Source organism: Sinocyclocheilus rhinocerous, unplaced genomic scaffold, assembly GCF_001515625.1.
Source record: "Sinocyclocheilus rhinocerous isolate Xijiao unplaced genomic scaffold, SAMN03320098_v1.1 scaffold3446, whole genome shotgun sequence".
NCBI classification, from domain to species: Eukaryota; Metazoa; Chordata; class Actinopteri; order Cypriniformes; family Cyprinidae; genus Sinocyclocheilus; species Sinocyclocheilus rhinocerous.
Window position 1 is genome coordinate 438,525 of NW_015666156.1, and position 24,323 is coordinate 462,847.

The 24,323-nt window shown below is 37.0% G+C and overlaps 2 protein-coding genes across 4 annotated transcripts in view; one reads left to right on the top strand and one right to left on the bottom strand.

The window, feature by feature from the left end:
* Positions 1–19,169, top strand: part of LOC107731710 (bromodomain-containing protein 8-like) — a 22,605-nt gene extending 3,436 nt beyond the window's left edge. Inside the window, exons 3-18 of the mRNA XM_016542856.1 lie at positions 590–659; positions 751–800; positions 1,161–1,283; positions 1,361–1,441; positions 1,950–2,014; positions 2,277–2,419; positions 3,426–3,617; positions 4,618–4,720; positions 5,005–5,130; positions 7,484–7,668; positions 8,081–8,598; positions 9,579–9,671; positions 9,778–9,846; positions 10,671–10,953; positions 12,883–12,975; positions 18,252–19,169. Coding sequence (XP_016398342.1) covers positions 590–659; positions 751–800; positions 1,161–1,283; positions 1,361–1,441; positions 1,950–2,014; positions 2,277–2,419; positions 3,426–3,617; positions 4,618–4,720; positions 5,005–5,130; positions 7,484–7,668; positions 8,081–8,598; positions 9,579–9,671; positions 9,778–9,846; positions 10,671–10,953; positions 12,883–12,975; positions 18,252–18,311 — 2,254 coding nt within the window. The 3' untranslated portion in view covers positions 18,312–19,169. The remainder of the gene's footprint in view (positions 1–589; positions 660–750; positions 801–1,160; positions 1,284–1,360; positions 1,442–1,949; positions 2,015–2,276; positions 2,420–3,425; positions 3,618–4,617; positions 4,721–5,004; positions 5,131–7,483; positions 7,669–8,080; positions 8,599–9,578; positions 9,672–9,777; positions 9,847–10,670; positions 10,954–12,882; positions 12,976–18,251) is intronic.
* Positions 19,170–19,765: 596 nt separating this feature from the next.
* On the bottom strand, positions 19,766–21,858 carry LOC107731724 (DNA damage-inducible transcript 4-like protein). 3 transcript variants are annotated; one of them, XM_016542876.1, is made up of 3 exons: positions 21,743–21,858; positions 21,241–21,394; positions 19,766–20,651 (listed from the first exon to the last, which is right to left on the bottom strand). In XM_016542876.1, exons 1-3 carry the CDS (start codon positions 21,743–21,745, stop codon positions 20,200–20,202), a joined length of 609 nt encoding a protein of 202 aa, XP_016398362.1. In that variant the 5' UTR covers positions 21,746–21,858; the 3' UTR covers positions 19,766–20,199. The 3 variants fall into 3 exon arrangements, with proteins under 3 accessions (XP_016398362.1, XP_016398363.1, XP_016398361.1); XM_016542877.1 differs by lacking the exon at positions 21,241–21,394 and having other exon boundaries at positions 21,589–21,858; XM_016542875.1 differs by lacking the exon at positions 21,743–21,858 and having other exon boundaries at positions 21,241–21,397.
* Positions 21,859–24,323: the final 2,465 nt, after the last annotated feature.

Below are 24,323 nucleotides of genomic sequence, written 5' to 3' on the forward strand. Positions count from 1 at the left end.
TCCAGGAACAGCAGTAGTGTTGATGCAGCCATGTCAGTGCGAAAGACAGATTTCAGCTGTCTTAACCGTGGCTTGTGTACTGCAAACACATACCAGCTTCATCACTGTGTCTGTCATGCGACTCTGTTGCCCTTTCGGGCTTTAACTGATGGTAAAACTAACGACATTATTAACTGTCTTGATATTTACTTTGAAAGCTTGAAGCTCGCGGTTATGGTAAGGGGCGTTACATTTCCGACGCGTGCTTGTGGTGTTCGGCCAATCACAATGCACTGGGTCAGCTGGCCAATCAGAGCAGACTGCGCTTGTCGGAAGGAGGGGGCTTTGTTGAAAACGACTTGTTTGAGAGAGGCGGGGCATAGAGGACCTACAATAATGTACAGTATTTGAAAAATAATGTTTTTGAACATTAAAGCATGTCCACATATTCTGTTACACCAAATACACAAAATAATGATCTTTAAAATAGCATCATATGACCCCTTTAAAAATTTTACATTAAATTCAATGTGTTACTCTTCAGTGTATGTAATTATTTATAAAGGGTTACTGTTAAATGTGTATGATACACTGTTATATTTTTTGTCAGGGTGTCTGTAAGCAGAGCCATCAAGCCATTCTCAGAACCTGGACGACCCCCAGACTGGTTCTCCCAGAAGGTAATTTAAATGAGTGACTGTGAGTGATTTTATTAGTATTAGTGATTTGCTTAGAGATTTTTGTTTTAACATGTCAATATGACCTCTGCAGCATTGTGCCTCCCAATATTCTGAGCTGCTGGAAACCACAGAGGCCCCAAAGTAAGTAATTCTCTCTCTCTTGTTCTTAAAACATTTGTGCTGAGCATCTTTATTAAATATTGCCGTTGTTCTTGCAAAACCTGAAAGAGAAAAATTTTACGATCCTCAAATAATCTGGTCTGAGTAGACAATGAAAAATAATAATCAGCATAGAAGTTGTAATTTATATTTGTGCATGTAAAGCAGTAAATATGTGAAAAAAGCATTTTATGATTTTTGCACAGTGTTTGTGTAATTAGATTCTGGCTATTATCTTAGCCAGTTAGCATGTTGTAGTAGTATTGTTATCATGGCAACCTAAACCATCTCAGTGTATGTTCACAAGTTCACTGGTAAGTTTGACATGTGCACTCCCTGCAGACGTAAACGGGGTGAGAAAGGGGAGGTGGTCGAGACCATTGAGGACGTGATTGTGCGTAGATTGACGTCAGAGAGGATTGAGGAACTCAAGAGGCTGATCAAAGACACACAGGATAAATACAGGTACATCTCCACCTACTTCTCCCTCTCCCTGTCTGTATCTGTCACACATATGTGATAAATGTGTTCTTTCCCTTCAGGAAACTGAAGAAAGAGGTGGATTTGATCCAGGCAGGTCATATGGACCCTAAACTGGAGGAGCTGTGGGCAGATATAGAGCTGTAAGACAATTCTCTACTGTTTTTCTGTCATGTTATTGGCCTTTCTTTTTCTGACATGTCTCCCAATATAATGTAGTTTTAACCACTCTTGTAGTGATTTCACTTAACAAGCATTATTTCACATTAGGTTAAACCCTCTGAGAAATGGCGGTAATCGTATAAAAATATTTTTATGAATTATTATTATATTCCTTATATATATGTCGTATATATGTGTGTGTGTGTGTGTGTGTGTTTTCAGACATAATTACTTTTATTAGTTGTTGCATTTGGATATATATTTAGATATCAGTGACTATTACTGACGACTGTTAACTTTTTTTTAGTGTTAATTAAAAAAAAAATTAAAGTTGTCAGTTTTTGCATTATGATTAGTCAAACCTGAACACAGACAAAACATTTTATTACTCATAATCTTCCAAACATATATCAAACATAAAAATTCTGTAAAAAACCTGCCATTGTGTATGTGTCATTATAAGATTGTGTGTGTTCTCATGCTTGTCAGAAAGAGGAAGCAGGAAGAAGAGGAGGCTGAGCAGAAGAAGAAGGCGACTGAGGCAGCATATCAGGGTGAGATTTACATTCACTCAGCACTTTCAAAAGTTAATGCCTCCACAAAAGAAACAATTTTTTAAAATTATATTAACTTAACAGTGTAACATATTGCTGATGTACTTGCAAATTTTAATATTAGTTTAACATGCATCTTATTGCAAATATATTACATTTTAAATACTAGGACATTTCTGTTTTTATTACTTTGGCAGTACTTATTTCTGGCAGTGAAATGTTTATTTTGCATAATGATGATTTTTTTTCTCTTTCTTTCCAGTTCGCCAGGCAGCTAAAAACACACCAAAGAGAGTTCCCAGCGTGACTGTACGTTCTCCACCCATTGCTAGTTCTGCCTGCATGGACGTCTCGCAGCCAGACACATTGCAGCCAATGACGGACGAATCCTGTGCCAATCCCACGGTGAATTCCTGCCTCTTTTTTATTACCATTTAAACTTAAAGTAGAGACCCTGCGCGGGATGGATTTTTCAGTTCCGCAGCCGCAAGATTCTGTCCCGCGCCTGCCCGCTCCCACAGAAATATATGTTATCTTGTCCCGCTCCCGCCCGCGACATTCATGTTTTGTCCCGCTCCTGCCCGCAAAAGCCCGCATAAAAGTAATCTATAGATTTTTTTCAGTACATCGAAGAAATTTACATGAAATGGTTCTGTAACATCTTCTAAGCTCCATAACATCCCAGCATAAACAATTCCAATAAAATATTTGTCATTTATGCTAAATATCAACATTCACAAACCACTTATTTTTAACAGAAAAGCAGGCATCTGCTGCTGCGTGCATGGTTTGGCATGTCAGAATGCCAGCAAACAGCGCTCCCTTGATTATCACTAAAAGCTGACATCTCAGTTCATCGCGATCTCATAAAGCTCTGTTATAACACAATGAATATATGCGCAATGAATCTTTCACAATGTCTACACTTAGTGTGTTAAAATGGGAGGATTCGTGAGCACGCAATTTCAGCACTGCTGTGAGTGGATTCTAACTAACTTAATCACCTCTGATTGGCCATTGCGTTCCAGAAATCAACAGCTATGTCTGTGATTGACTACATTGCGCAACGCTTTAAACACGTGTTATAAATAGAAACTCTGCCTAGCTTGTGCATGTTAATAATTTTAATGTTAATAGTTCTTTTTGCTTTTGTGCAACAGATAAATAACAATTTATGATTTTAGACATTTTATGTTTAGATATTTCTATTTTGTGGGAGTCCCTTGAATCATTTTATTCTCCCGCATCCCGCACACACACAATCTCTTCTCGCCCGCACCTGCACTCGCCCATCAAGAGTTGTCCCGTGTCGCACCCTGTTGCGCTGTGTCCCGCGGTACTCCCAACCGGAGTGTAGGTCTCTAACTTAAAGCCGACTCTAAGAGGTAAAACTCATGATTTCTGCGTGTAGGCTCAAGGATTGACCGTCTTCATGCCTGTGTCAGAGGTCACGGGTCCAGGGCCTAAAGAATCAGGTCTGGGCCCTCTGGTAGATGACTCTCCGCAGAAGAAGCACCTTGCCCCGAAAGCCACACCACCTCCCTCCCCGCTGCTGTCTGAACTGCTGAAGAAGGGCAGTCTCATCGCTGCCAGCTCTAGACTGGTGAGTGGGGGATACTTTAAAGTATTCAAAGTTTAAGCCTTTGGCTTTAAGGGCATGTTACAGCAAACAGGATTTTGCCTGTGTAATGTCCCAGACCCATTTTCCATTTCTCAACCCTACATTCATGTCTACTTTATATTGTCCTATAAATAAAGTCAGCAGAACCCAGAAAGATTTCATGGTAGTCAACATACTCTAACATTCACAATGTAAAGCTCCCTCTTCAGGCCAGCCCATTTATACTAATTAAACTGCAAATATGGACAATCAGAAATTATGATATTGACATCACAAAGATTAGCACATTAACATTTAACAACAAAGATTTGCATTGAGTATTCAGCATTTTAACAAGGGCCAAGATTTTAGTACTCATTTCACGTGCAAAAATGTTAACCAATCAAAATATATTAAAAGTTTTAGGGGCTATTTACACCTCTTTTTTTACATTGTGCTATGCTGCTTTTCAATTGTTTTTCTATGTAAACATTCACTAGACAGTATTTTGTGTGATTCCTTTGCCCTGCGTTTATGTGAACAGCATTTTTAGAGGTGCTGTGACAAAACCGCTTGTTTACCAATATGAGGCAGAAAGCAGGTCTTATAGTGATGTTTTAGTATTATGTATGTACTTTTATAGATTTTCATATTTTTATATTAATATATTTTTGTATTTTATGTTTTCATTTTAATTTTGTAGTAATGTTCTTATGCTCTTTTCTCATATTTATTAGTTGTTTTATTAGTATTTTTCTCATATTAATTAGGCAAGATTTTGATTTTTCATGTAAGGTTTTTCATTTAATATGTATTTTTTTGTTTTATTTCAGCTTAATTTCAATTAACAAAAATGTTTTACAAATAGTGTTCGTTTTAGTTAACGGTAATAACCCAGTGTAGATTAGAAATGAACCTATGATTGTTTTTGGTGCAAGAAACCTTAACTATCATTAAAAGAAAGTGGAGATAAAATTGTTCTGGGTGTGTATGTACCGGGCAGGTGGTTGAAGGGGACGTGGCCACAGGTTTGAGTAATGGATCTCATGGAATTGAGCTTCACACTGCTGCAACCGCTCTGCCTGCTATTCAAGACATTACAGCCGGTAAACACAGACACTCTTCTTTCTGTTTGTTTTAAATGTGTGCTTTGAATGTCTTCTCTTCAACGTTAAACATTTTCTGTGTCATTGAACAAACTGAATTTTGAGTTATGCTGTTTGCTTTGGTTTGGCTATTCTTTTGCATTTTTACCATGCGTCCTGCATGCAACTTTTAGATTTCCTGCTCTCTGTATTACATTATTACTGTGTAGTTTGATTATTGTGAGAGTAGCTGTGTGCTTTAGTGTGTGTGTTTGTAGCGCTATATGTGTGTCTCTCTGTGTCAGATGCTCCTACGTTATCTCGTCTGTTGGAGAGTGCCACCCCAGTGCAGCAACCTGTCAGTGCTGATCCCCCTAAGCCCCCCACAGTGGTCCCCCCAACCCTGGACCACCTCTCTGTGCCCAAAACAGGTCTCTGATCTCTTATGTTTTCCTCCCTTCAGCACTCTCTGTAGAACGGTCAGTAGGGCTGTCAAAATGTCTGAAAAACTAAATTCGAATTTTGTACTTAAATATTATCAAAATTCGAATTATATTTGAATTTAAAATGCATAATTTCAGTTAGGGTGAAGAAAAGCTTTTGGCTTCTCTCCTGAGGCCACAAGAGGGCGCATCGATCAAAATATTACTAATGCACGTTTATTCAGTAAGATAACATGACTATCTGTGAAAAAAGTGCATAATGTTTAAAATAATGTTTATAAACCATATATAATTAATTAAGTTGCTTAAACAACTATAAACAAAACAGCATCATGTATGTATGCATAGTTTAATACAAAGGGCAGAAAGCCAATCACACAGTAAGTTTTTCATTTAAAAACATGAGATGCAGTGGTATGGGGGAAAAACCTGCCATAAAGTCTCGATTATATGTTTTTTTCTAAGTTAAACTTGCATTAATTTTACATGGCTTTCTAAACATGCGGCTCGTTTCTGCGAGACTCAAGTGCAACGCTGATAGATGTCCTTCTAGAAAATGCGCGAAATATGCGTTCTGTGTAAACGACTTGGTTTCAGTTTTGACGTAAACAAGATCTTCTCCGCATTGATGTTCTCTTTTTCCGCAATATTTTTAATGAACAACGTAGCAGCGCTGCATCTAGTGGCTTCAACTGGATAAGCTAACAAAAACATTATAATGCAACTACACTTACATAGTCATCGCATCTCGTGCGCCACTGATAAGGCTGCAACGTTTTTGCATTCAAATGTGGATTTTTATTTTAAATTGAATGAATACTCGAAATTCGAAAAAAAAATTGACAGCCCTTAACGGTCAGTTTGTTTTTGCTCAGCCAGTCTGTTTGTGTCATGTGATGTGTAGTTCATCCCATCATCTTCATCCAATCACAAATCACTCAGACTGCACTGACAGCGCTAGAGTTCTTGGATTATATTTTAGAATAACAGTTAATACAAACAAAGTTTGTGGTCAGCAAGATTTTTTTTAATGTTATGAAAGAAGTCTCTTATGCTCACCAATGCTGCATTTATTTAATCAAAATACAGGAAGAAAAAGTAATGCTGTGAAACTTCATCACAACACAAAACTGTTTTCCATGTTATTGTAATTTTAAATGTAATTTATTCCTTTGATGCAAAGCTGAATTTTCAGCATCATTACTAGGCCTGTCGCAATAATCAATATATCAACTTATCGCGCAATATATGTACATGACCTCAATAATTTTTGGTGACGCAATATATCGCCCATTATATTTACTTAAAAATTAATGTCACCATGTTTTGTACATTCCACTTGCGCCTGTGTCTTTTGCAGCTTCTCGTACATAACGTAAAGATGCTTCTACAAAAAAAGGTTTCATTATGCTGTTACATTATGATTATATATTCAGTGGCATAAAATGGTCTTTAGAATGACAATAATATCGCTTATCGCAATTATTTCTGGGGCAATATATCGCACAACAAAAAGTTGTTATCGTGACAGGCCTAATCATTACTCCAGTCTTCAGTGTCGCATGATCCTTCAGAAATCATTCTAATATTCTGATTTGCTGCTCTTATTTCTTATTATCAATGTTCATATTAAAGTTATATATTATTTTTTCTTCTTTTTTTCAGGATTCTTTGATAAATAAAATGTAAAAAAAAATAAAAAAATAAACAGCATTCATTTGAAATAGAAATATTTTGTTACATTATAAATGTATTTGTCAATTTTGATCAATGTAATGCATCTTTGCTAAATAAAAGTAATAATTTCTTTCAAAGAAATGGCACTGACCACAAAGGCCAAATTCAGCCTTTAAAGGGTTCACCAAAAAATGAAAGTTCTGTCATCATTTACTCCCTCCAGTTTTTCCAAAGTTATTTTCTTCTATTGAATTCAAAAGAAATATTTTGTGGAATGTTGGTAACAAACAGTTAACAGTAGCCATTGACTTCCATACTATTTTTTTACATACTATGCAAATCAATGGCTACAGGTGGACATTCACCTCCATAGTTTTTTTTTTTCAATACTGTGGAAGTCAGTGGCTTACCGTAAACTGTTTGGTTACCAACATTCTTCAAAATATCTTCTTTTGTGTTCGACGGAAGAAAGAAACTTATACTGGTTTGGATCAAGGGTAAGGGTGAGTAAACGTTGACAGAACTTTCATTTTTGTGTTTACCATCCCTTTAAAAACATTGTGTTATTTTCTCTTAAAAAGAGTCATCACTTCTTCAGAGCACTTATGAAAGAGATGAACCATAGTAAGAGTACTCTAAGTGATGTGTTTCTTGTTGTGTGTAGGAGCTGCAGCCGTTGCTGAAGGTTCTGGAGCAGAAGCAGTAATGGCAGGGTCGTCCACGCCGGCGGAGGTGGAGGGGAAAGAGGCAGAGCTGGTGGAGGAGGACACAGTGGTGTCGGTGTCATACATGGCACACGAACTGGACTTGGAGACAGTGGGAGACATCATTGCAATCATAGAGGAGAAGGTATACACACACAGACACGCATACAACCACCTGTGGACAGTTGTGATGATGCGATTGGTTGCTACTTCATGTAGTGTTAAAGGGATAGTTCACCCAAAAAGGAAAATTCTGTCCTCATTTACTTACCCTCAAGTTGTTCCAAACCTGTACGAGTTTCTTTCTTCTGTTGAGCACAAAAGAAGATATTCTGAAGAATGTTGCTAATTAAACAGTTGACGGTAGCCATTTACTTCTTTAGTATGGAAAAAAAATACCATGGACGTCAGTGGGTTCCATTTGACTCTCTGACCCACCAAGCGCTTTCATGATTCCCTCCGTTTTTTTAATAAACTCTTAAAACAGAAAATAGTTCAAAAGCTTTTCCTTTCTGTTGCCAAATCTGAAATGAAGTATACAAATACTTCTGTCTCAGGTGGATGATCCCGTGGAGGCTTTGGACGCAGCCGCGGTGGAGGCGGCTCTCTCTCTCTGTGAGGACCCAGCGGTCGGGGGCCACCCCATCACCAGCCCTTGGGAGTCACAGACCTTTAAGGCAGCTGAACCAGAGCCCATCGTCCAGCAGAGTCCTGCCCCAGCGGTCACACAGAGCTGCCCTGACCCCGCGGGTGTGCAGGGAGAAATGGAGGTTCTGGTAGAGGAGGCTACAGAAACCGAAGCGGTTGACGTAGTGACAGGGGACACTGTGGTGCCTGCCGCCCCTGACACAGAGCAGAGCCAGGACTCTGAGGTTAAGACGGAGGGCGAGAGGCAAGGAGAGGGAGAAGGAGGGATGGAGGAAACGCAGCAGGAGAACAGAACCCCGAGTCCGGCCGTGAAGTGTGAGGGGGAAGACTGGGTTCAGCCAGAGACCGTGATGCCCTGTCTGGACTCCGAGGATAGCTCAGCCTCGGCGAAAGACACAAAGGTATCAGCTAATAGTCATTTTAAATTGTAATAATATTTCACAATGTTAACATGTTTTCATATCATATTTTTGGGGAAAAAAAGTTTTTTAGCTTAGTCCACTATAAATCACTTATGATTATATCGTCAGATAAAAGCATAAAATGTTAAAAGGAAACGTCTTTTTCTAGAAAGTGAATGAGCAAAGACAGATGACCTCAAAAAATGACAAAAAGCACAATAAAAGTTTGTAAAGTCTATAAGACACATGCACAAGTATTATGAAGTCATAAGATAGCTTAAATGAGTGAAGACCAAAATGTAAGTTATTTACTAAAAATGATACCTTTGACTGAAATCCTGAATCTTATTTGCATTCAAATATGGTATGACAAGACACATTGCCACAGATTTGGGCATCAAACCTGGTCTGAAGTGTCTTGACATGCTATATTTAAATGGCTGTGAATGCAAATGAGATTTGAGTCGAATGGGAAGAAAATGATTCAGTAACAAAATAAATGAGACATTCTGCAAAAATCTACTTTTTTTCTGTAGAAGATCAAGAGTCAAATAATTAGGATGAAGACATTATAACAGAATTTTCAGTTTTGGGTAAACTACACTTTTAACCCATTTAACCCAGAAATATTTTTGAAATACCTCTAAGATTTTAGTAATTTAACAATAAATTCAAATGTTCTTGGTTCTCTGATGTTGGTTAATGGTTACATGACATACAGGTAAGCAAATAAAGTGGGTTTTTTATTTTAAAATTATTTTAATTTTACACTTTTCACAAACCCCCTGCATTTCTCTCACAGATTGAATTGAAGGATGAATTAGTAACTCTATTCAGTTAAATTCAATTCAAGTTTATTTGTATAGCGATTTTCACGATACAAATCGTTGCAAAGCAACTTTACAGCAAATTAGACAGTTGTGAGTGCCTCTGTGTATGTTTGTGTGTTAGCGTGTATTATGTGTGTTTTAATCTTTCGTCTGCCTTTAACAACTCTCTCTCTCAGCTCCATGTGTAGTGAAGATCAAGAGGCCTTGCAGGCTCAGAAGATCTGGAAGAAAGCCATCATGCTGGTGTGGCGGGCAGCAGCCAATCACAGGTGAGCTTCTCATTCATACTTACCTCAGCTGCTGTTGTGTAATGAGCACCGATCTGCAGACAGAAATGTGTTGTATATGTTTGTCATTTATTGTTTTGTGTTTCAGGTATGCAAGTGTGTTTCTGCAACCTGTGTCTGATGACATCGCCCCTGGTTATCACAGCATCGTACACAGGTATCAAGATGAGACCCTCTTATTCTTTTAAGTATGTAGGGCCCTGTGATTTCTGTGATGCAGAAAATGTGAACATAATCATAGAATCCAGTCATAAAAATGGAATTTACTGTATAACACCGAATTATAAATTTTGGGTGAATAAATCAAAAGTATATGAGTACAATTAACCAAATCAAGATATGGACAAGTATCTGTGAATATTAATAATATAATAAAAGTCGTATTAAATCATAAATCCAGAAAAATTAAGAGACAACACAGAATTTCTGAAATTAATAAAACGGTTCATAGGGCCCTATTATTCTACAAATTGTAATAAATAATTAAAATTTTAAAGTTTCATGAATGAAATTAATTTGGCATACTTTTTGTTTATTAACATGTATTTAAATTATTAAAATGAAATCTGGAAAAATTTAAACAGAAACCTTGGAATTTGTGAAAAATAAAACATTTTATAGGGCCCTAAAAATGTCATTTTGGTTAAAATTTTAATAGATTGTTGTTACATAGTATAAGTTTCATGATTTCAAGGGAATAGACATGCTTTTTAATTACTAAAATTACTAATACTTAATTTAATGAAAAATTAAAACAGAAAGCAATGTAATCCAAAAAAATTTAAACAAAAAATTTGAGAATTTGGGAAAAATAAAATGGATTTCATAGGGCCCTAAACATTAGTTAGCATTTATTGATCTTAATGTTTATTTACTAATAAATTATTAAGGGAATAGTTCACCTGAAAATGAAAATTTGCAGAAAATGTATTCACCCTAAGACCATCCAAGATGTCATCTCTGAAATCTCCACCTCCTCAGACCGATGGACCTATCAGCCATCAAAAAGAACATCGAGTCTGGGCAGATCCGCACGACGGCGGAGTTCCAGCGTGACATCATGCTGATGTTCCAGAACGCGGTGATGTATAACAGCTCGGATCATGACGTCTACCACATGGCCCTGGAGATGCAGAGGGACGTTCTGGAACAGATCCAGCAGTTCTTGGCCACTCAGCTGATCATGCAAACATCAGAATCAGGCATCAGCACCAAGAGCCTGCGCGGAAGGGAGGCCAACCGCAAACAAGACCCCAATGAGAAGGTTAGGGACACACATGCATAGTCACAAACACACAAACCACAAGTGGAAACGACGCTGTGGAGAAGGTTGGAGGAATATCATCACACACACAGACACACACACACAGTGAGCACTATAAGGAGACATAATCACAACGCTTTCGCTGCTAATTATTTGGCCAGTGACATTTAATAGACAAACTTATATTGATGTATTAGAGCAGATCCTTCAGTGAGACAAAAGAGAGCTTAAAGAAGCAGGAACACATTAAAATATATTTAAGACAGTTATTTTAACATTATATACTGCTATAGTTATTAATATTTAATATTTTATTATATTTCATATATATTTTTCATTAGTTTTAGCCATTTTTAGTAGTTTTAATTTTTTTTTAAATAATATATTTAAATGTATATTTTGTAATCTAATATTTATATTTTATTACATCTTTATTTAAATTCTCTAAAATTATTTTTAATAATTTCAGTTTTAGTTGGCAATAACAACACTGGATTGTTGAGTGAACAGCATGTGCATTTATGAATAAAAATAGCATCTCTAGAACAAATCAAGATACTTGATCCTTTTCCAGGATATAGGCTGAGATGTTTTTCAGAGAGCAGGCTAGAAGCTTCAAATGTCTCAAGGACGGGACATCAAAGTACATCAAAGAGTCTGTAGACATCTGAAGTGAAGTGTTGTGGACAGTGAAACGGTTTAGGAAGAGCGAGCTCGGAGTCATAGAAAGGAAAGTAGAAAAACAGCTTCCTGTGCACCACAGCATGGAGCTTTATCTGTGAGGAAAACGCTGTGGGATTGGCTCTTAATTCTGTCTCTGTTGAAGCAGCATTAATTCAAAAGTGTCCTGAAAACATAGTTTTAAAACCATTTGCCTCAAACTATCGGCTTGCAATGGCACCAAACAGCCAGTACCTGCAAACTGACCTGATTTCAGTCCATCTGAGATTGAATGGGAAAGCACAAACTGATGCATCATCAGGAAATATAACTCGTAATGTCTTTAGCCTGCAGACTTAATGGCTGTCAATACACACAAAATGGATTTGCGACCACGAGCTGCCCATGACGTTGTTGTAATACTCACAGGTAATCTGCACAAATTGATTTTCTAGCTCTTAATGGGATGGCTGCAATCAGTGTCGTTTCAGCACTCAGTCCCTGAGCTAAGTTTTATTTAAAATCCAAAAATGCTGAAATGCAGGAAAAAGTTTCACTGTCCAAATACTTTCTGTACAAACTCAGAAATGCAAACCTTGTATGGTGAATTTCACAAAACCTGTCAAAAACTTCATATTTCATATATCACCCCAAAATGAGAAGCACGAAATAAGAACCAGATGTTTAATTGTCATGAAAATGGTTCTGTTTCTTTATGGCAAATATAAAATACAGTGCATTTAGAAAGTATTCAGACCCCTTCATTTTTTTCACATATTATTATGTGGCAGCCTTATGCTAAAATGCAAATCATTTCACAGCAATCTACAATCCATACCCAATAATGACAAAGTTAAAAACAGACTTGTAACAGACTTGTCTTAGCACATTTATTAAAACGAAAAAAAAAATGAAATATCGCATGCATCTGAAATAAAATGCATTTCAAAAAGGCATCTTTATGGACTATGGAGTGTGGATGGATGTGAAAAAAAAAACTTTTTAAAGGTGCTACACACAAGAATTGCAAGTTATTGATTCTTTCAGAATGCACTGTACCTTTTTTTGTTTTGGGCAGAAATGGGGCTGGTCATGTTTTCGTAAGATTGATCCAGAAGCGATTTGGTTTCCACACGCTCCACATGAAACCCCTTCTTGATAGGACCCAAATAAAAGACTTTATGTCCCTTACACACACACGAGTGAACTGCTGAAGTCCCTGACAGTAAGGTTAGCGTTACTTGCACTAACACACAGTCTCGTATGTAGACCCTGAGTCCTGCACACAAAGACCCTCATTTAGAGCCAGAACCACCAGCCAGATGGAAAAGGAACAACTCCAAACAAGACACTTATGAGAAGGTCAGTGCTGTACACACACAAACATGCACTCGCAGGTGAGAATCAAGGGCACTGCAGGTGAGATGACTTCTGTACTAACCCATGCACAAACACCGTGAGTCTAACACTCGAGTTTCTCTTCCAGGTTTCCACATGGCACCATATTTGTGGCTTAGTTGTTCTGTAAATGATTGTATCACAAGTGTGGTTATACGCAGAATGATGTAACATTTTCAGAAATGTGGCGGAATATCTGTTTATCCATCTATCTGTCTGTCTGCTTTCTAAGTGTGTGTGTGTGTGTGTGTGTGTGTGTGTGTATATATATATATATATATATATACATATAGATAGATAGATAGATAGATACATGCAAAATACCGTTCAAAAGTTTAGGGTCAGTAAGTTGTTTGTTTTTTTTTATGTTTTTGAAACACATTTCTTATGCTCACGAAGGCTGCATTTATTTTATCAAAAATGCTAGAAAAATATTTTAAAATCGTGAAATAGTATTATAATTTGAAATAGCTGTTTTTCATTTTAATATATTGTAAAATGTATTTTATTCCTGTGATGCAAAGCTTAATTTTCAGCATCATTACTCCAGTCTTCAGTGTCACATGATCCTTCAGAAATCATTCTAATATGCTGATTTGGTGCTCAAGAAACACTTTTTATTATTATCAATGTTGAAAACATTTGCTTAATACTTTTTCTGGAAACGGTGATGTTTTAGGATTTTTTTTTTCAGGATTATTTGATGAACAGAAAGTTCAAACAGCATTAATTTTAAATAGAAATCTGTTGCAGCATTATAGATGTCATTACTTTTGCTAAATAAAAATATTAATTTCTTAGAAAAAAATCTTACTGGCCCCAAACATTTGAACAGTAGTGTATATCACCTTATTATAGACAGGATAGAAATGTGATTATTGTAAACATGTAAACAATGTATTTGTGTATGTGGTGTAAGTGTTGGGTTAAATAGCCTCTTGATGTCTTCTTTTGTTGAATCTGTGTGCCATTTTTATTTTTTAACACACACCAGACCAAAGTTAAGCAAGTTTTTTTAATTTATTATTTTGTTTGCATGGTTTCAGTCTCAGTGATGCATTCACACTGAGCTCTTTGCTGTGTGACTGAGATCATTCAAATGACTGGACACTCATTTCATCACCATCTATTTGAGTTTATGTTGGAGTGCTGCGGTTGTCATGGAAACGGTTACAACACACTCACACATACATGAACACCTTAATCTTCATCCGGCTAACACATATATACACATCTCTCTCTGTTACTCATCAACCCCTCAAATCCTCCCTTTAGTATCTACATTCTTAGGATTCTCCGTTTTCCATCTTGATTCCATCCTCCTTTTCTTTCTCAGCCGTGTGTCTACATGCAGAGAAGCTTTCTAGGGTGACCAGATGACCATGATAGAAAACTGCTCCATCCTCCAACATGTTTTATATGCGGGAGACCTGAGTTCAAATCCATCCCGCTGTAAAAGTTCATGTTTTTGTTTGAATTCACAACCACCTGGAAACAAAGTCCAATGGAAAGCAAATGTTTTGTTGACCTGAAGTCATCGTAAGATGTTTTTAAGATGACTGGCAATGTAAATTGTTAGCCAGATTAAAAAGAGTGAGTCTGCTAAATGTGTAAATGAAAATGAATAATTAATATCATGAGTAGGTTTGTTATTAAAAGTATATTAAATTCACTTCTTTCAGATTTTATTGTCAGAACAATAAAATAAGAGCATCTGTTTCTACTTAAAAGCTTTTGTCAATCATTTTGCACATGCATGACAGATGTTTGCATCTTATATCTTCATATTTTAAAGGGAACACAACAGATATCCCATCCACTCTTGTCATTAAAGGGATAGTTCACCCAAAAATGAAAATTCTGTCATTAATTACTCAATGTCACGCCAGATCTGTTTGTTGTTGTGATTACATACGCTGTTTACGTCCAGCTGATATTCTCCAAAATGGCGCTACAGGGTGATGCGGAGGAGACGAATTGTTGAATAAAGTTTTTTTTTTTTTTTTTTCTTTTGTGCACAAAAAGTATTCTCGTAGCTTCGTAAAATTACGGTTGAACCCCTGATGTCACATGGATTATTTTACAGATCTCCTTGCTACGTTTCTGGACTTGGGAACATTTCAGTTGCGTTGCTGTCTATGCAGGGTCAGACAGCTCTCAGATTCCATCAAAAATATCTTAATTTGTGTTCCGAAGATGAACGAAGGTCTTACGGGTTTGAAACGACATGAGGGTGAGTAATTAATGACAGAATTTTCATTTTTGGGTGAACTAACCCTTTAAAGGCTACATCAAATCACTGCATTGTCTGTATAAAATGTTTATTTATAGCAACCAAACTAAAGTTAAGACTAATTAATGGGACAAGTGAATGTAAGTCCATCAGGATGATATACAAAGCGATATGGCTCATAAAACATCTGGTCATTCTAGTCTCTGCACATGTCTCTGATGCTTTCCATCTTATGCTCAGGGTTTTAGATTAGTATACCTGGCGTTTGCTCCCATAACACCTGCTTTTGCTCTGTTGTACATGTCTGTCTCTCTGGCTATTTCTAGAATAGGTTTTAAATAGTGAACTCTCTTTTTCTCACTGTGCTGTTTGTCCTTCTACAGGACAGCCTATCCATGGCCTCTCCTGCTTTCCTTCTCTCTCTCTTTGTAAGTATCCAGGTTGAAGATCACAAGTTATTTCCTGTCCCCCCTTACCGAACACAAACATACACATGTATTCTGTGACACAGTTCTCTGTTTGGTTAGAGCTGATCGCTTGCACCAGGATTGAATTTGGTCCATGTTGTTATGAACATATCCAGGTTTGTATGCTAAAAGGTTGTGAGCTTCATGATATGTTTAGCAGAATAATCCATTAAAGGGGTCATATGATTCGATTTCAATTTTTCCTTTCTCTTTGGAGTGTTACAAGCTCTTGGTGCATAAAGAAGATCTGTAAAGTTGCAAAGACTAAAGTCTCAAATCCAAAGAGATATTCTTTATTAAAGTTAAGAGTTAACCAGCCTACCTAAAACGGCTCGTTCTAACACGCCCCCACATATCTACCTCACTATGTGGGAAGATTTGCATAACGCCGCCCAAATGTTCACGCAAAGAAAGAAGGCGTAACTTTTATTCTCTCTGTAGTATTGTTGTTGACGCTGCCGCCATGTCCTGAAGAGGCAGCGGGGTTGAGAACCCCGCTGTGTGCTTCGTTGTGACAGCGAAACTACTTTGTTTGGTCTTCCAAAAGAGGACGATATCCGCTTCGTCATGCCTAGAGCTGATCTGTGCTGGTCGCTGAGGGAATACATCAACTTAGTGCTGTGGATCGCCGGATCAGCTTTCACCGTGGACGAAGCGGAGTCCGGCCCGGGGTCGTCACATGTGGTTGCCGCTCCTTCGTCGGATCCGCCGGCCGCGCCGTTCTCAACCCCGCTGCCTCTGCTCACTCTAGCCCGGCCTCAGCTCACGCTAAGCCGCGGCTCCTTCGTCGGATCCGCTGGCCGCGCCATTCTCAACCCCGCCGCCTCTGCTCACTCTGGCCCGGCCTCAGCTCACGCTAAGCCGCGGCTCACGCTAGGGATCACAAATGCAGACATGGTTTTATGTTTACGTGGCGTGATGCAACGCGTAAAAAGACAGTATAAGACATTATAATCCTTAGTTATGTCCCCACTGGATGCAACGAATGCCATGTTTATAATGGGTTTTCATGTTTTTTGTCTTGTCGCTCCGGGAGACGGCATCAACAGTATGGTGAGGGGTGTAACATTTCCGTCTCACGCTTGAGGTATTCGGCCAATCACAACGCACTGGATAGCTGGCCAATCACAGCACACCTCGCTTTTTCAGACCGATGAGCTTTGTAAAAATCGACGCGTTTCAAAAAGGCGGGGCATAGAGGAGAAACAATAATGTACAGTATGTGGAAAATAATGTTTTTTTTTTAACCTTAAACAGCATAAACACATTTCATTACACCAAATACACAAAATAATGTTATTTTTAGCAGCATCATATGACCCCTTTAAGAAATAAAAATTGAGACAATTTATTAACCCTAATGTATTCTCTACTAAGTTTTTTTTTTTTTCAAACGAAAACCTTTATTCAGCAAGGATGCATTAAATTGCTCAAAAGTGACACTAAAGATATTTTAATGTTACAAAAGATTGTTTTCAAATAAGTGTTTTTCTTTTGAACTTTCTATTAATCAAAGAATCCTGAATTAAATGCATCAGTTTCCACAACAATATTTTTCAGCATATTAGCATGATTTCTGAAGGATCATGTGACACTGAAGACTGGAGTAATGATGCTGAAAATTCAGCTTTGCATCACAGGAATAAATACATTTTACAATATATTCAAATACAAAACTGTTATTTGAAATGGAATCCTTCTCAGTATAACTGTTTTTACTGTCTTTTTTATCAATTAAATGCAGTCTTGGTGAGCATAGTTTTTTAAAAACACTTTAGAGTGGTAGTATAAATATATATTTTTTTCATTTTACTTTTTTATTTTTGCTTGAACTTACCTTTTAAATGGTTTTTATTTATCTCCAAGAATCATCTAACACAACTCTTCCATGAGCAGCTTTAACTATTAACTCATTTACTCCTGAACACCACATTTTTAATGCTCTTTCACTGTTTTTTTTTTTCTTTTCTAGCTTGTACTCTTCAATTTCTTAACTATGTATTGCACAGTTCTGATGTCACCGTCTCTTTAAGATGAATGGCTCGTTCTAGTGATAACACATGCACACTTCCTGTTCTCAGGTCAAAGCTAGTTAGTTTCTCTCACTGATGGTCTGGTGTGTTAGGGCAGGGGATGACAGGCTGTTTGCATTTTCTCACAGCCTCCTGCTTCTCTGCTCTTCCAGAACTTACCTTTTAAATGGTTTTTATTTATCTCCAAGAATCATCTAACACAACTCTTCCATGAGCAGCTTTAACTATTAACTCATTTACTCCTGAACACCACATTTTTAATGCTCTTTCACTGGGTTTTTTTTTATTTTCTAGCTTGTACTCTTCAATTTCTTAACTATGTATTGCACAGTTCTGATGTCACCGTCTCTTTGAGATGAATGGCTCGTTCTAGTGATAACACATGCACACTTCCTGTTCTCAGGTCAAAGCTAGTTAGTTTCTCTCACTGATGGTCTGGTGTGTTAGGGCAGTGGATGACAGGCTGTTTGCATTTTCTCACAGCCTCCTGCTTCTCTGCTCTTCCAGGATGGAGGCACCAGAGGGCGTCGCAGTGCCATTGAGGCTGATATGAAGATGAAAAAGTGAACGGAGATGTCTCACTGCAGCTGTTATGGAAGTGCAAATTGGCTTTATTTCCGTTTCTTTAAGACGTTCTGGCTAAGTTTAGTTACTCAATGCCTCAGTGGTTTGACACAGCAATTCAACAGTCTAATTACAGAAGGACACAAAAAGAAGGGACTTTCACAGAAACCCTTCAGTCCTAGACCTGAAAAACTGGTCAAGTGTGCTCTGAGACTAGACTCATGGGACAGGACAAACTGACCTTGTGTTTGTTTGAGTTTAGAGGAGTTGTTTAAAAGTTTTTGACTTGATGTCACAAATTTAGCTGTCATCACTGGCCTTTTAAAAAAGCTGAATGTACCACCGTCATGACCACTGGATGGTTAGAAATCAGGATGTCATTTTCTAGAACTGAGAATGAAACCTTACAACCCATTGTTCAAAACAAAGATTACTATCGCCTTATCAGTTTGAGAGGATGTGGAATGCTGAACGACCGAGGAAAGAGCAATAAAAGTACGCTTTTTTTCTTCTATAGGAATGAAGATGGATCCTAAGTTTCTTTAAGCTTGATTTTTGCCCAGTCAGGATCATGGATGCTTTGGATTACAGTTAAAGGCCTACTGTACTATGTTCAGTTTGTTTTCGTTCTTTAAGTGAGACGTAATAATTTGACATCTGTACGTTTCGAAAGAACATAGTTTTGTACAGGGTCTTTGTGTACAGTGTTTTTGTATATTGTGTCGTGAAATGTTTTAATAAAACATGAGAGTCTGCAATTACACGGTGTTATTTTAAGAATAATTTATTCAACTTGTGCGTTCAAACAAAAACTATTAGTACAAATGCTTCACTGGGAGGACAATACCAGCTTGTCCTGTTCAAAGTCACGAGAAAACACACCGATATCCATTAATGACATCAACGTACATCAGCAGTGTGATTCATACACAATATGAACCCTCCTATATCCCTGAACGTCAGTAAACAATAGTGAAGAATCAAAACTGAACATTCTGCAGTCACAACACACCCAAAGATGATCTGATCACACGTGCCGTGTCGCCTGATAATAGTGTTTGTCTCAGAGCTCAAGATTTGGTGATGCTTTGAGCTTTTACAACAATATAAAATCCCAGGTTATACATGAATATAAATTACTCTTCATAAGTTCTGGATCAGTGAGATTTTTTAATGAAAGAAATGAATACTTTTATTCAGCAAGAATTCACTGAATTTATCAAAACTGACAGTAAACATTATAATGTAAAGATTTCTATTTCAAATAAATGCTGTTCTTTTGAACTGATTATCGAAGAATCCTGAAAAAATGTATAATAATTTTAATAATATTAAGTAAAATTTTCAGCAACAACTGTTTTCAACATTAATACTAATACTAATACTAATAAACGTTTCTTGAGCAGCAAATCATCATATTAGTATGATTTCTGAAGGTTGACGACTGGAGTAATGGCTGCTGGAAATTCAGCTTCACCATCAAAATAATAAATACATTTTAAAATATATTAAAATGGAAACCAGTAATTTTAAGCATCAAGCTAAATCTTACTGACCCCAAACTTTTGAATGATAGTATTTATGCATCAGGTTCTATGTTTTTAACTATTTGTATGTATGTTAATGATCCTTTAAGCAATATACTGTATAATGCAGTATTATAACAACATAGCTGTTCATACTGTGTTAGAAATGTCAGTTGCACAATATCAACTTCTGACATTGAACTGAACGTTATTATCTATATTTTTAAACACCTTTCAGTAAACTCTGAAATACACTTATGTAACAGAAATTATGTGCAAAGTGAACTTTTCCTAAACTTGTCCTCTTCCTCTGAGACGTACTCGGGCATTATTTTCTCCTCCTTTTTACTCTTAATACCACACTTTTAATAAAACTCAAGTACAGTAGGAGTGGCGGACGAGTAGAGTTTCTGTTTGATCAGCCGATATTCCCGTCTGAGGCTCAAGACCTTCCCGCCTCCGAACAGGATCTTCAGCGGAGGCCATCCGCCCAGATCAGGCTGCAGGACCACCGAGACCTCGAAGGTCGGTGTGAGACTCTGATCGGGAATGATGGTGCCCAGCTTCAGAAGTGTGCCCTTGCTTTCCATGAACATGTGGATCAGTGCGCCTCGTATCCCACACGGCTCATCCGTGGATGAGCGCAGAATGTCTCCGGCCACACGTGTGGTCATGCGCAGGGGCAGACGCAGCTCCCGACAGCTCAGACTGGCTCCTTTGGCCTCATAGAGGCACTTCTCAATGCGTTTGGATAGGTCGAGTTGAAGACACGCATCATCTTCTCCTTCCTCTTCCAAACTGCACTCGGATCCCAGACCTGTGAATGAGTAAATAGAGATTGTGTCAGGCTCAGCAGTTTGAGAGTGAGCGATGGCTCATTAGATTAGGATCAAGAAACTAACACCGTCAGCCTGTAATACAGTGCCATCAGCTGATCTAAGCTGTCATGGACCATGGCCAGAATTAATGTTGCAATTTTGGAAAACTGGAACAATGTACATCCCTGCTCATATGAGTGTCATCTAATCACGTCTAATGTAAAAGCTTTTGAACATTAAAAGAAAGGTTTAATACAATTTGTTGTCACGCTGGTTAGTTGTCAGAATGGGAATATTCTGTCATTTTCAAAATATATAAAAAATGAATTAATAAAATAGGAACAAAACACGTGACAACCCGACATCAACATTCATTGGACTTTTTAGTTGACCTTTGTTTTAATGACATCCTGTTTAAAAAAAAAAAACAAATTATTCCAAATTAACATTTGTGTACTAGGTTATTTAAAATCAACATGCAAAACCGAAACTTTTGACTTTATAGTTAGTGAGACAGAGCGCCTGTGACAACTTGCCCCGGTTTCCCGTACAATTGATGGTTTGGACAGACAGGAATAAGATACTTACTTGATGAGCTCTGTGCTTTCATGAGTCTGCCGCAGTGTTTGAGTTTGTCTCTGTCTGATCTGAAGTGCTGTAGAAAGCTCAGGTCCTCCGCTAGCTTTTCCTGTTCGCTCCTGACGGACAACCCGTTCCCGAACACGAGAGCTTGTGTATAGACCATTTTAACGTGATTTCCTCCGAAAAAAAACAAACAAATTATTCCAAATTAACATTTGTGTACTAGGTTATTTAAAATCAACATGCGAACCCGAAACTTTTGACTTTATAGTTAGTGAGACAGAGCGCCTGTGACAACTTGCCCCGGTTTCCCGTACAATTGATGGTGTGGACAGACAGGAATAAGATACTTACTTGATGAGCTCTGTGCTTTCATGAGTCTGCCGCAGTGCTTGAGTTTGTCTCTGTCGGATCTGAAGTGCTGTAGAAAGCTCAGGTCCTCCGCTAGCTTTTCCTGTTCGCTCCTGACGGACAACCCGTTCCCGAACACGAGAGCTTGTGTATAGACCATTTTAACGTGATTTCCTCCGAGTCTTTCCCCGAGAGCTCGCCAAACTCTTCCACTGACTGTTTCTTTGTTCCGTCCATGAATGCGAGAGGCTGAGATGTGTTGCTCCTCTCACGGCAGCCGGTTTTATACTGAGTTCAGTGAGCTGTCTGTGATGTTGCATCAGCTGAAGTTTGTGGGATGGGCGACATGACGCAAACCCGAGAGAGTTTACATCAGACCAGACTGCGCAAGTACATGCAACCGAACCGGCTTCTTGCGTTTCTATTCTATTCTATTCTATATAGACCTTATATTAAACAAACAGCAGGCCTAGTTGACAAATAACATGAACATTAACTTTTTGGATTAGAGCTAAATGTTATATATTTCTATTATGAAAATTTTATATTTTACTATCTGACTGGTCACTATTTCTTTTTCCACATTTTTTAATCACCTTTAAGCTTTGTTTGTTTGTTTTTTATTCACTTAAATATAGTCGTGCAGTATTTTTCTAGTATTGTATGTTTTTCTCTTTCAACTATTTTAATCATTAACTTTTTTTTATAAAAATGCACTAAAATAATCCTACAATAGGCCTATTTATTATATTATTATTTAAATGTATATTTATATTAGGTCATAAACAAGGCTAAACTGTTTTAACTGGTAGCAGACAATTATGGGAATATTATAGCATTATTATTATTTATTTTATGTTATTGTTTGTTTATTGTATTTTATTTACTTTTTTCCCATTTTTAATCAACTTTTAGCTTTTTTTGAAATTCATTTAAGTAGTCCTGCAATATTCCTTCATTCAGTTATTAATTTGTTTGTTTGTTTACATGTAGTTTCTCAAATAATATGAGATCACAAACATTACTAATCTACTTTCATCTGTATCAGACAATTATGGGGATATCATTTTTTTTTGTGTGTAATTTTTTATTATTTTATTTTTCTCTTTCTTTATCCACAATTTTTAATCAACTTTTACCTTTTTTCCCCCAAATTCACTAATCCTGCAATGCTTCCTTGCTTATTTATTTATTATTTATTTGTTTTACATGTAGTTTCTGAAACAATAATGTGACGTCATAAATATTTATATAAACTGTTTTCATCTATAGCAGACAATTATGGGAATATTATAGCAACATTTGTTTATACAAACACTGAAACAGCATGAAACAAAACAAAATTATTATCCTAATAATTGATCAATTAGACGAAGAAATTTAGTGTACAGGATAGAGACTAAAATATGTTTATTTTCACAGGTGATACAAATTGACCTCACACATGCGCATAAATGCTCATGGGCAAGTATGTGCTGTACTAAACATGTGATTTCTAGAAAGTGATTCAGACAGTGTGAGATGAGGTGTGATTATTCACAGGTGAGACTCACGTGACCAGAAAGACAAACACGCGGTCAGTAAAATCCAGTTCAGCAGCCTTCTCTATGAAATGCGGATGACCCAGGAAACACATTTACACTCGTTTACTGTATTCTAATGAAGTAAATAATAAAGCCAAAGAAAACAGATCTGTGACTTAAGTCTGTCTGATCTGCTGCAGGTTTGATCTAGAAAGTGCTTTTACAGTCTTTACTGCCTGTTTGCCGTCTGTCTGTCTCTGAGTCACGATGAGGGACTTTTCCTCGTGACCTCATCTTTGTTCTCGCGCTGTGACGTCACATTGCCCCACTCAAGTATGCAGAAATGGAGAACCATCTTTCGATATTATAATGAGGAACTAGAAGAGACTTCTGTAGAACCACCTTCCAGAAGTTACAGATTATGTAAATAAGGGAAAAATAAATTAACCACAGATCTCGTATACTGAGTGGGTGAACAAGGAAGGAAGAGTAAACTATTTGGAAACCTTTGACCATGGAGTGACATGCAGAATATGGTTGTGTGTCTTCGCTGAATCAGCTGTTAAGAAAATACATTCATATAACCTTAGACAAGACTTTTTTCAGCAGTATGTTTTGAAATATGTTTAGTTTATTCCTCCTGTCCAAAAAAATAAAAATTTAATTTATTTTCTAACTGCTAAATTATTAGCATAATAATGTTTTATTTTGTTTCAGTTACAGGGTTACAGTGTGTGTAACTAAGTGTTTTTGTTTTGTTTTGTTTTGTTTGTCCAAAGCGTTTCAAACGTTGCTATAATATTCCCAGAATTGTCTGCTACAGATAAAAGTAGTTTAGGAATATTTATGACCCGATATTAATTGAGAAACTACATGTAAAATAAATAAAAATGAATGAATGAATGTTATAACAGAACAAGGTGATAAGGTGATTAAAAGCTGTGGACAAAGAAATTGTAAAAAAAAAGTATAATAATAAATATTATACTGAACAACTAAAAAGGTGATTAGATGATTACAAATATTTTTAATATAATATAATAATATATATAATGTTCATGCAATTGTACATAGATTTTCAAACATAATTATTCACTGTAAAAAGGACCATTCATAAACTTAACACCTGCTAGTTTTCATTTATCAGTGTCAGATAAATCAATTTATCAATCCATCAGCCAAATTGCATCAGCCCAGCTGCAGAAACCTGATGGA

Excerpts from the sequence above, each read along its gene's own strand:
- LOC107731724 (XM_016542876.1), bottom strand. Across the intron at positions 20,652-21,240 it reads GAAAGCACAGAGCTCATCAA|GTCTGGGATCCGAGTGCAGT; the intron begins GTAAGTATCTTA and ends ACTCATTCACAG.